Source organism: Drosophila pseudoobscura, chromosome 3 (assembly GCF_009870125.1).
Source record: "Drosophila pseudoobscura strain MV-25-SWS-2005 chromosome 3, UCI_Dpse_MV25, whole genome shotgun sequence".
In the NCBI taxonomy this organism is placed as follows: Eukaryota; Metazoa; Arthropoda; class Insecta; order Diptera; family Drosophilidae; genus Drosophila; species Drosophila pseudoobscura.
In genome coordinates, this window is record NC_046680.1 from 11947751 (window position 1) to 11959763 (window position 12013).

At 43.1% G+C, this 12013-nt stretch overlaps 2 protein-coding genes across 2 annotated transcripts; one reads left to right on the forward strand and one right to left on the reverse strand.

Annotated features, from left to right (window-relative positions):
* Positions 1-514: 514 nt before the first annotated feature.
* Positions 515-7003, reverse strand: drk (growth factor receptor-bound protein 2 drk). The gene is made up of 6 exons (XM_001360919.4): positions 6888-7003; positions 5954-6212; positions 2846-2943; positions 2664-2783; positions 2431-2596; positions 515-2203 (listed from the first exon to the last, which is right to left on the reverse strand). Exons 2-6 carry the CDS (start codon positions 6029-6031, stop codon positions 2030-2032), a joined length of 636 nt encoding a protein of 211 aa, XP_001360956.1. The 5' UTR covers positions 6032-6212; positions 6888-7003; the 3' UTR covers positions 515-2029.
* Positions 7004-8105: 1102 nt separating this feature from the next.
* Positions 8106-11087, forward strand: mars (guanylate kinase-associated family member mars). The gene is made up of 2 exons (XM_001360920.4): positions 8106-9610; positions 9663-11087. The coding sequence occupies exons 1-2, from the start codon at positions 8239-8241 to the stop codon at positions 10943-10945; spliced, it is 2655 nt and encodes an 884-aa protein (XP_001360957.3). The 5' UTR covers positions 8106-8238; the 3' UTR covers positions 10946-11087.
* Positions 11088-12013: the final 926 nt, after the last annotated feature.

The following is a 12013-nucleotide window of genomic DNA, read 5'->3' on the forward strand; positions in this document are numbered from 1 at the left end:
TTGCATATTCTCGGCCTCTATAGAAAACCATGAAACTGCAAGTATGGACTAGACTAGACAGAGACTCTCGCCACCACGTTGTACTGGTCAAATATCGTTATCGAGCCGACTGCAAAAATTCAAGAATGACAACTCTACAAGTGCAGATTTTGCTGCTGGCAGTGCCGCTATGGACGTCGGTGTTGAGCGGCAAATTTGAATTTAAATTTATAGTTTTTATTATATAAATCAGTTACCGCTTAGACTAATTCCTCAACTTAACATATTCGGTTTTTAATTATATCTAAACCTTGTTGTTTGCGGCTGTTCTGGTTCTCTGAGCCGAGAAATGTTTGCAAAATTCCGGCCAAATATGCTCAAAAAGTACAAAAAACCATTCAATTGTTTCCTCTGCTTATATAAACTATGGCCTATCATCAAAAACAATTACTGATGTGTTATTTCTTCCATGAGGCATTAGTTTTTTGGATATTAGGAAAATGTATACGTGTAGGTAAAAAATAGGCTTAAAGTGTTCTGTTTTCGTTTGTTTTAAATTACTTATATTGGCAACTCTCATTACATTTCATTTCATTTGTTTATGCATATATAGTTATGTAGTCAAATAATGCTCAAGTAAGAATATCCATTCTGTATCGTCGGCAAATTATGACAAATAAGCATACACAGGACTCAACCCATTCCATTCCATTTTATAAATACAATAGTTTTATGTAATAATTTATAGCACAATGTAATATAGCAAGCAGTTTCAAACTTTTTACACATGTCACACATTTTTCGCTTCCATTTTCACAATTGGTTTAAACATATAATCGAGAAAACACAGGCAGCATGTAGCAGGCAGCAGACTGACTTCCAAAAGCAAAAAATTATCGAAAATTTCGCAATTTGGAAATGGGGGATACAAAATTGCACACAATTCAGAGTGTTAATGTCAGTTTTAAGAGCCGCGAGAAGTGCATGTGTGCTGCCGGTGGCTTACATAATATATAATATCGTTCGATTTGCATTATGAATGTATATACGATCGTGTGTGTGTGTGTATCGTATGTATATAGTAACCAGCGATGCAAAAATTAATTTAATTTACTTGGTAATCATTTACGATAATATAATATAAATGTTGTTTTAGTTGTCTTCAGTTTTGTTGAGACATTTAGGCAAAAGTTTGTTTCTTTTCATAGTGAATTGTTTTTGTTTTGTTTTCTATAAATTTGTTAAGCAATAGTTTGGGTTTGTTGGTAATTTGTTATATCATAATTAATTAAAGTGTTTGCTCTCTTCTACCTCCTTCTCCTCCTCCTCCCTCAGGAGCTGCACACTCGCTTCGAAGCACAGGACACAAATATTCCTCTCTATCGATCTTATGTTATATGTATATAGTATAATATTTATATCAAAAATCGGTTCGTTTACAATAATAATAGTGCCATCGTCATCATCATGTTCGTGTTGTTATTGTATGCATGAATGTGTCTCTTCTGCAAATATATATTCGTATGTGCATATCGTTGCGGTCCAAGTGTTGGCACTCCACTCTCTCCTTATGTGTGTGAAACTCTTTACTTATTAGGTTTTGGGTCTGGTCTGGGACTATGAACTAACGTCTTAGGCTCGCTCTCTCACCTTGGACGCACCTCTATATACACATACACATATATATATGTATATATATTTCGTTTTAGATGTAGTAAATGGATGCTTAGGGGCTTTAATTATACATACTACTATTGTGTGAGTTGTGTGTTTTTCTTTTTCTCATTTTCTGCTATGTTTGTAGTATCAAAAAACGTCAAAATGTAAAAAATGCATTCGGCTTATACATATGTATGTATGCTTAGAGTTTCGTATACTCGTATGTATATACGCGATCTACGAGTTCGATCCAACCATCCATCCATCCCCTTGCTTGTATATAAATATTTAAAAATTTGTGTTTAGTAATCTGTTGTGGTTGTTGTTGTTTTTGCTTCTTCTGTGTTTCTGTCGGGAGTAGGGTGCGTGTGTCCTTTAGATATTTATCTTATTATGAATGATATGGCGTCACATAAGTGGCTGGGAAGATTCCTTTCCTGTTGCCAATCTCGCCGTTCCACCAGTTCTCGTCGGATCGGTCTGTGACGGTGATGACATCGCCGCGTCTGAAGTCCAATTCTCCGGATTCCTGTGGCACAAAGTCGTACAGCGCCTGCACGAGCATCTGCAACATAAAATATAATATGATTTTTGTTTCTTTTCTTGGCATCATTATTTTGTTTATAGTTTTTTCGGTCGTGCACAACAGTGGGAGCAGTGGGCAGTGGGCAGTGGCCAGTGGGCGGCGGCCAAAAGCATGACCTCAATGTGTTGTGCGTAATTTTTATTTTTAAAACAAATCTGTCTGCGCCACATGTCGGATCCGATGATGGGAGGGGGGCACACCCTTACCTCTTCAGGTATCATATCTCGCAATTTGACCTCCTGTGATCGTGACACGCTCGCCGTCCGATGGTATTCCACCAGCTCGTTGAGGGAGTTGAATTTTACCACCCAGAGGAAGAACTTGCTTTGCGCATCGCGCAGAACTTTAAAATGCTGCACACCATCGGGACATCTGAAATGAGGAACCGGAATGGTAAAGGTAAAGGCAAGGCACAGGCACAGGCCCTCAAGCGACTCACTTGACTGAAAGGGAGAAATCGCCGGGACTGGATTCGCTGATGCGTATCAAGAAGGCACCTTCATGTTTGTTCGATAGCAGCTTCTCGGCATCGGCGCGCGTGATGCGTCCATAGTACCAGCTGTGGGATAAATGATATATAATCAGCTATAGATCGGAGTAAACAGCAGGTTTAATACTTACTCGTGATTTTTCATTTCTATGTAATTGCTGGGTATGAGACCTTCTTTGCCATCCAATTCGGCACGATACCAATTTGAATCGTCCTCCATGTTTAGTATCTACAAAAAGGACATACAGTTTTTAGTTGTCAGCTTATCCAGAGAACCCCCTAAGCGTTAACCGCAGATAAATAGATGGTATCCGATGCCCATGGTATGGAAAGCAATTGAACAATTCCTTTGAATTGCCGGAGATTGGAGAATGTTCCCAATTCTCTGGATCTGGGAGCATATTCGATAAGCAATTTTCAATTGCTCGCTCATTGAACCGCAAAAACTGTGTTACTGTGTAATCAGGAAGCAGCAGTAGCAGCAGGGCTGCAGCAGAGATGGGAGACACATTTGTATTATCTGTTATTCTCATATCTCTCGGGCTTCGGGCGCTAAAAAAGCCCACAAAACGGTTGACATGTGATAAGAATGTTAAGTGAAACGCCGCAAGTGGGCCACAGTGGAGCCAGTACGTGAATTTCACTTTTATGCCTCCTAATAGATACATTTTTTAGCCAGCCAGCCAGCCAGCAAGCCAGCTAGTAGTGTTTGACGTCGCTTGCCCATTTCGCATGCCAATGACACAACATAACACAGCTCCCAGGCCAGCAGCCAGCGCCAACGTAATCGCCTCTCAGCCGGCACGGGCCCGGGCACTGGCACTGGCTCGGGCACCTCTTAAGATTCCATTCAATTGCCAAAGCAAATTGAATTTGTGTATGTTTGCATCTGCTGGCTTTTGGGGAAATCCAATACTTTTCAAGGCGCTGGCTGAGGCTGGGCCAAGCTAATTCCATGAATGAAGCACCTGTGCCTGTACGGAACTCTGTCCTTCAGGCAGTCAGACAGTCCGACAGTCGTTGATCTGATATATGTATTGCCCACAGAAAATGCCATTCATATACTCGATTTTCAAAACAGATTTCCTCCGATTGGGATAAACCCTCATACGTATAATACGTAAAATATTGTATGGTACGGCAGGTGGCATTCAGTGGGTTTGAAATAATGGAATGGCTTTCATGTGACTCAGCCAGACTTGCCCCCCTCTAACACCCTACCAATGCAGTATTTCGTGATCATGGATAGGGGTGATAAGCAGGGAATATAGGATCATAATCTTCTATAAACAGATAAATGGAAGACGGGCTAGAGGGGTTTTTATTTGCACCTCAAATTGTGACACGACGCCTACGGGAGTATTCCACAGGGTTATGTAAAACTCATTTATTGTTTTTTTTTTTGCTGTGGGAATGGCAGTGGGAGAGCTATTGCTCGCTCAGCTGGATCTATTCTCACTAATTGGCATACCTCTCTCTCGCTCCCTCTCTCTCTCTCTTGCTCACTCTATGGCTCTAATCGCCTGGCCCTCGGATACAACCCTCCGAAACCCTCCTCTATAACCAGGCCCGCCCGCATCTGTCACCCCAGACATTGTTTATCGTATATATTTTTATTTATTTTTAGCCTATTTTCATTCATTGAACGACATCGACAACGAGAAATTCGTATTCGTAGTCGAATCGGAGGCAAACAATTCCACGGATTCCGCTCCGTTGTCGACCAAGGAATGCCCCCAGTCCCCAGTCGACAATAAATAAATATGGTACAGCGATCTTCGAGAGCAGGCACGTACCCTCCGTGCGATTGGCTTTATCAGCTTGTTCATAACTTGTATGTAATTACTGGAAAACTGGCATGAGTGCTGGGGCTATGTGCTATGTGTTTTTCTGTGGCATTTGTGGGGATACGATACTGTCACACGCCGAAACGAACGTTCGGTTCGGTTTGGTTTGTGTTCTTTTTGGTGGGGATGACGCTTGACGAACCGAAAGTCAAGCGAAAGTGTACAATAGTATTTCGTGCTATTGTCATGATAGAATATTTGTAGTTCTACTGTAGGTTTCCCTCGTCTGAGGATGGCAGGGTAGAGTTTGACTTAGCTTAAGCGAATTATTGGATATCTGTTGAAATATGCATTTCAGAGATGTTGTAGCACTTTCCATCAAGAAACCAGTTTGAGAGTTTTTCTGGAATACGAATGAATCATGGGGTTCCAAGAACATGAGCATGTGTGTGTACTTATGTATGTATATGGGGGTCGGATCTTAGCTTTGTCTAGATAAGGTGGCCCCGCGTATGACTAACCAGAGGCAAATGTTCGAACTGATATCTCCGCCATCCGTCAATCCACAATCGACATTCTCCGTGGATCTCGCTGTAGCCCTAGCAGCCAGTATCAGTTGTTTACTTTACCGACCGATAGGCCCATGGGGACCAATGGGAGAGAAAGAGCAATGCACACACTTGACCTTCTTGCGAGTGATAAGCAATTGATGAGCCCTCGCCTTCGCCTTCTTCCCGAGTCATTGACATCATCAATCAGCGGACATTGTGCGGGCAAATGCAAAAGAGAGAAAAACCTGCCTGTCCTGTGTCCCTGCTGTGACTAACCTACGACAAGTTCGACACAGCACTCCAGAGCCAGCAGCCGCAAAAAGTGAGCTTGCAACAAGCGGCATGGCCTGGCCTGCCCTGCCCTGGCAACAAGAAACCGGAAAATTCAGCCAGCCAGGCCAAAACAAAGGGTCTAGCACGGAACACGGCAAACACCTGGAAGGGTGAGCAGCGAGTAAGAGAGAGAGAGAGAGAGAGAGAAATGAGAAAGAAACCAGGCTCGCACGAGTATAGACGGAATTTGGCTGGTTTTCACAGCCAAAGTTGGCGCGCGGGTGAGGCGATTTATATGTACTACACTCTGAACGGAATCAGGGAACATTTGCTGGTTTATGCATCGCAAGGCAAAACTAGTTGCGAGGCTACACACACACACATACACTTACACTCTCAGACACACACACACACACACACACAGGTAGCGTTTAAGCATCGATGGAGTCACATTGTGGAATCCCTATTTGTTGCACACAACATTTGCTCCCCTACTTTGTCGCTCCCACCTGGTTGGGATTCGATTTCAGACTCTGTCTGGGGGCTTAGGATGTGGGTTAAAGCAACGAACGACCTGTGCTGAAGCAGATGCAATGCAATCCCTGCAGGATTCCCACACTCGACTCACCTTTAGGATTTGAGTTTTGCGAAAACTAAGCTCATCGTCGGCCGTCGCGGAGAAATCGTGTTTGGCAACTGCTTCCATGTTTTTTATTGTTGTTGCTCCGTGCGTAATGAATAGCGCGTAGTTTTGTGTTTGTCGCCTTTTAGTTAGTCACTTGCTCTGTTTTTTTGTGTTGTTTTATCAGCCTTGAATGCACCACACTCACACACGCGCACAGCATACATACATATGTATGAGACGGTTTCTTTCGTATTTTCCAGCTCTGTTGAGATTAAAATAGTGCTCTTATTACTTTGATTTCCATTTTATTATATAAACAATAACTCATATATTTGATTGCGCGTTGTGTGTAGTTCCCCTCTCTTCTCCTTTCTTTAATATTCTTGGGCGAGAAAAGCGATTAAAAATACACCGACAACCGACAAGGCAGGCAGAGCGAGAATTGACAGGCGGCAGCGGCAGTGGCAGCGGCGGACCGACACCGACAGAGAGGGGAGTGTGTGCGTGCGTGAGCGAGCAAGCGCAGCGTTGCCAGCAGCATTTATTTAGCTAACTTAACCGATGTCATCGGAAATTCACGGAAAAGCAGGTAGGACAAAAGCAATTAAGCATTGGCTTTCCATGCAGCAGAATCAGGGTAAACCTTGGCGTTTCAAACCGATTGAATGTATGTGGTTTTAACAGGAATTTAATTTTACAAAGTAGGGCGTATGTTCTTGCTGCTGGCAATGCTCTTGCCGTGACGTTGTTGTTTGTTTTAGTTTTTTTAACCCCAATAAACACACGCACACACTTGTATTTATTCGGCGAATTTCGTGGGGTGTCTACTGCATTTATTAATGCATATTCCAGGATCTGTCGCAGCTGTCGAAAGACGTATTCTCTTTCTCCACACTTGACACACACTTGATATAGTTTAATGCTTATTTTTGCTTACTTTTATTATTCACTTTTATTTTCATACGTGCAATGGTAAACAGACACTCAGAAATATACCGAAACTACGTCACAAATTTCAAAATATGCCGAAAATATACTGACGAATTATTTGTATTCAAGCTGCATCAAATTTCTTTCGGTTGAATATTTTTAACCGATAATCTAATCAATTTTATATAAAAGTGGATAATTTTAAGTACCATCATTATTGGCATTGTTTATAAAATAAGGTTTCAATAAAAAAATGTCAACCATTTCTACTTTAAGTTGCTACATATTAAATTCATTTTTATAAAGGGGGAAATGTGTAATTTTCAAACATGTTGGCCTGGTTTTTTCCATATAAGCCCCATGGAAGCGCCAGTGTGAAAACCCCCCGTTATGCATATTTTTACATTCCTTTTTTTATATTTTGGAAAACATTGAGATTTTGATGGCAAGTGATCAAGATTTCGATGATTTTCCGCATTAATAATCGATGTGGCTCTAAATTGCATTTCTACACGACTTCTACATTGGGGCATTGGCCAAGAGGGTGAGTGCATAACCTTAATATACTGCAAAATACTATCACTAACCATACTGTATGGTTAGTGATACTATGGAAAGTATTTTGAAAATTTGGCAAGGTGTGTGAGCCAGACATTGTGGCAAGAAAATTAGTGTACTAAGTGACTTGGCGATAAAATATACGGTCTGAACCTCAGAAATATACCACATATACCCACTTAAGACCCCTCTATTTAAACAGTCATTGTAGAAACCTCCTATCCCTTCTTTTAGCTCACAAAAAAAAAACCCACGTTTTTTACTATTTTCGGTGCAATATTAAAATACCCCTTTGGCATACAATGAACTAATCGTTCTGTGATTTGATATTACTAGCTAGCTAGGACTTCATAGCTGAACATGAATTTGATCCGATTGAAAGATTATTTTTCTAAAATATTAGCCAACATTAGCTAATTATTCCTATTGGATTTGCTTCGAATTTTGACGAGTTTTCCAAGTGAAAATTTTTAAAATTATACCGCTAAAAATTATTATTTGAAAAAAGCACTACCTTTAAAAAACTGCATACAAAATACCAGATTACAAACATGTTTGAATGAGCTAAACATAGAAAAACATTAAAACATTGTTAAAGAAATAAAGAAAAGAGTTAAATATTATTATTATAAGTACTATTTCCCGCGGTCTAACTCGAGTTGTTATCCAGTTTAAATAAAGGTGGCTTAGGTGGGCTAAGTTCGATTTTTCATCGGTATGGCACACTGAAAAGGCGCCATTCTTAAGTAGCGTCCCTACATTTTTTTTAAACTCCTAAATAATTACTGCTCGACGGCATAATGCAGCGCCACAAGGAATTATATAAACAGCAATCACTTGCTTTTAGCCCACACAATTTCAATCAGCAGAACCGGGAACTCCAGAAAGCGGCGCGTGCAAAACAACGCGAGGATCGTTTTCAAAGCAACCGCATTATTAGTGTTAGTCCAACTCCCGTCAAGCGTGCGGCACCTATACAGCCCTCAGAGGAGGCGCAGCCACGCCTTACCTATGTGGCTCCTCCTAAGGAGAATCGAAAACCAGAGCTGCCTAAGCAGCAGAAGAACCCCACCCGGCAAGAACTTTACTTAAAGCGCTTCCTGGAGTGGAAGGCAGCCAGGAAGGAAAAAACAAAGAACGAGCAAATTGCTCGTCGTGGTCAAATGATGCCACCGGCGCCTTTGCAGAATTCTACGTTCACATATAAAGCCGAAACACTTAAACCTGCGGCAAACCCCCAGAAAGAGCAGAAGAACGCTCCGGCATTTGTGCCGCCAAAAAGGCAGTCCTTATATGTTTTGGTAAATAAAACTCAGCGTACGCAGACGGCAGCGGAGAGGAAACAGCCTTTGGCAACCCAATTGCGTACCCAGGGTCAGCCATCCAAAGTACGCGCTCAGCCTGCGGCAACCATGGCAAAGCTGCAACATGCAACGTCGCGTCCTCAACCGGTCACAGTGAAGACCCAAACATCAAACATGAAACATCAAACATCAGCAAGGAATGTCCAGCCAACCACAGTCAAGCCTGCACCTTCACGTGCATTGCCCTTGAAGCCTACAGCAGGCCCAAAGCCCAAGGCAGCCGATTTGGTCGTTGGACCTTCTGCAAATGGGGTTGTTCATTTGCCAAATGTGAGGACGCAACCATTCGAAAAGCCGGCCTTGAGTAAGCCCACCTTAAAAATACCAGCAGTAAAACCAAAGCCCATTCAAGGAGTCGGCGGAGGGGGAGCTGCGGGAAAATTTAAGTCGACCGCAGTAGCAAAAGGGCCGGCTATAAAAAACAAGCTTGCCAGCCAATTTTCGACCAGAATGAAGGCCAAGAGCAACGTCAGCAAGTACGTAGGTCTTCAAAAGAATGTTCGAAATCGGCCGGAGTTGATGAGAGAGTTGGTTGAGGCTGGGAACACTGAACTCCCACTGCCTCCCAATACGCCGCTGGAAGAGAAGATAAGTTGCCCTGCTCTGGCCACATCCACGCAATGCAAGTCAATCAATTGCAGTCAAGAAATGATAGAAGCCTTGGGTGAGATTTCAAATCTGAGTCCAGTGGCTCCAATGAGCAGCCACCGAGATTTGAAAGCGAAGCGGAAATTTGACTTTTCTAGGTACTCTTTGATAAAAACGGCAGCTGAAGAGAGTTTGATCTTGGATCCATATCTGGCTAAGGGTAAGTACAACAGGAATAAAATGGAGTAAAATGTAATATTATTGGTTTCCAGATCCAGATGATAAAGAACAAGAAAATTGTACTCTGAAGCCAGGTGCGGAGCAAACCCCTCCTCGCAGGATTTCCGATGAGAAGCCTAACTACTTAAGTCCGTATGTGAGCGTATCGCGCGGTAAAGTCAACTCTCGCTGTGAACGTGAGAAGCGAAACAGCATGTATTTGCCCGGTGAGGAGACTCCTGTTGCCAATCGGCGGGCCCTCGAGTCAGTGCTCTACTTTCGCATACAGCTGGAGAATGAAATTCGACGACTGCGAGATATCTGCAGCGAGTGGGAAGCCTATAGCAAGGAGAATGAGGCGCATCTGGTTGAGACGGGCGGCATAGATATGATCAATGTGGCCATTGGACAGACAAATTTGCTCTCTACCAAGAAAATGATGCAGTTCAGCGGTCTGATTGACCGTTGCGAGGCGGGAGCTACGGGCAAGAACCATCGACCCTACGATGGCAGCGAGGAGACGAAACCCGTCCAGGCAGAGGATCTGGAAGGGTGGTGGGACATGCTGCGACTCCAGAGTGAGAATGTTGACAAGCGCTTTGATAACTTGAAGCGATGGAAGCAGAACAATTGGCAGGACCCCGATGCAGTTGAGGAATCGAAAATACCAGCCAAGCCTTTGGCCAAACCAAAGTCTAAGCTGAGCAACAATTTAAACGCTAAGCCCAAGGTCAAGGCCAGCAGTAACTTGAAGCAATTTCTCCGCAAGGCCCATGCTGAAATGAAAAAGGCTAAGACGGATGTGGTATCAGCGGACGATGCCCCGCAAACTCCATCTCGCAGCAGCACTCAGCGTGTGATCGTAGTACGCGACCGTCGGTCCTTCTCTCCTGCTCGCACCGTCCTGCGTATGTCCGTAGGCGAGAGCCGTTCTTCCAATGGTGGCAACACTCTGCTCAAGTCTGCTATATTGGCCGCAGCCGAACAAAACGCTCTTAATCATACCCCCCCTCCCAATAAGGGACGCCAGTCGATTCTGAAAACACCAGGGACCAGCAAGCGTGAAAGTCGTGGAGTTATTTTCAGTACAAAGAAAAATGTACGGCACTTCAAATTCACCTACGAAGAAGGCACTATTAGCGATGATGAGCCCTTTGGCGGCGTTAAGCTAGAGGATTGCGAGGAGGACATGTCGATCGAAGCTTCAGGCGAAAGACGATCCGTAGACCAGGGCCCAGCAGAAAATGAGCCCCAATCCGAGAATGGCGACACTTCGCGGACGTACACGCTGCGCAATCGCAGAGTGCGTCTTAGGCCATCCACCGAGTTTATGTAGTTTATCTATCATTTATTATTTAAAGTTACGTTTTTGTTTATATGTATAGTATTATTTAATTCTGAAAATGATGTTTCAATGTCAAAGCCTTGTTTTTAATTAAGTACATCAATCAATCAAATAAAGGAAAAAAGGAACAGTAGTTCTAGTCTGAGCAACTTTGACGATGAGCCAGAGAACGCTCCCCAAAAAGAGACCCCTCCCCTGCCCGCCAAGAGATGTCGACCTTATCGACACCCAAACACTTGGTCGAGAATCAATCCACCCAACACTGGGGAGAGGCAGGCAAAGTTCTGTTCCGAGCGATTAACGTCCAAATTGAGGCAGAGACATCGACCTTCCTCAAGGAGCCGATTGATTTGAGGGGCCTGCCAAGTGAAGATCAGTGGACGATCATGTTTTAACGGCACAAGGAATGCTTATAACAGCATCAATAGCAACAGCAATCGTGCCATCTTTCACTGCGGCCTTCAGGCAGAAATTTTGTGGAAATCTAGAATGGTCACTTCCTGAAGCAGCTTCAACTCTTCAGACTATCCCACAGAACGTATTCTGTTTAAAATCAATCATTCAAAATGCACGCTTAATAAAGCCATTTGCTCATGAGATGTACCCTGTGGTGAGGCAGGGAATAGCGACAACTGTCGGAAATGGTAAGCTTGATCCTCTTGTTGTAGTAACTTCAGACAAGATTATATATCTAGGGTCTACCAAACGAAAAACTTGATACCGCAGCTGGCATCGAGCTGGCCAGCTATAAATATACTTGCACTACTGTTTGAGGTGAAAGTGCAACGTCGGAACCGCCATGGACTGTTCAAAATTTGCCCTGCCATGCTGTTAGCCAGTAATACCTACTGGCTGCAAGTTGTCTGCATCTGAATTTATTATTGACTATGATTGAATGATATCAATCTTCGCCAATATACATAATCAGATCTAAATATAAACAAAACCCGCCCTATCTAGTCTATTTTCTTCAAAATTTTTATTCCAAAATTTTAAATCGCAAAGGCCGCAATCGATTGATCGACGTCCTTAAAATGCAGCCGTTCTTGAGTGTTTTAC

What these genes read in the sequence shown, in the direction of transcription:
- drk (XM_001360919.4), bottom strand. Translation starts at nt 6,031, where the DNA reads ATGGAAGCAGTTGCCAAACACGATTTCTCCGCGACGGCCGACGATGAG. An exon ending in ATAGAAATGAAAAATCACGA is followed by an intron (nt 2,784 to 2,845) that starts GTAAGTATTAAA and finishes TTTATCCCACAG; the next exon opens with CTGGTACTATGGACGCATCA. An exon ending in GAGATATGATACCTGAAGAG is followed by an intron (nt 2,204 to 2,430) that starts GTAAGGGTGTGC and finishes TTTATGTTGCAG; the next exon opens with ATGCTCGTGCAGGCGCTGTA.
- mars (XM_001360920.4), top strand. Translation starts at nt 8,239, where the DNA reads ATGCAGCGCCACAAGGAATTATATAAACAGCAATCACTTGCTTTTAGC. An exon ending in GGATCCATATCTGGCTAAGG is followed by an intron (nt 9,611 to 9,662) that starts GTAAGTACAACA and finishes ATTGGTTTCCAG; the next exon opens with ATCCAGATGATAAAGAACAA.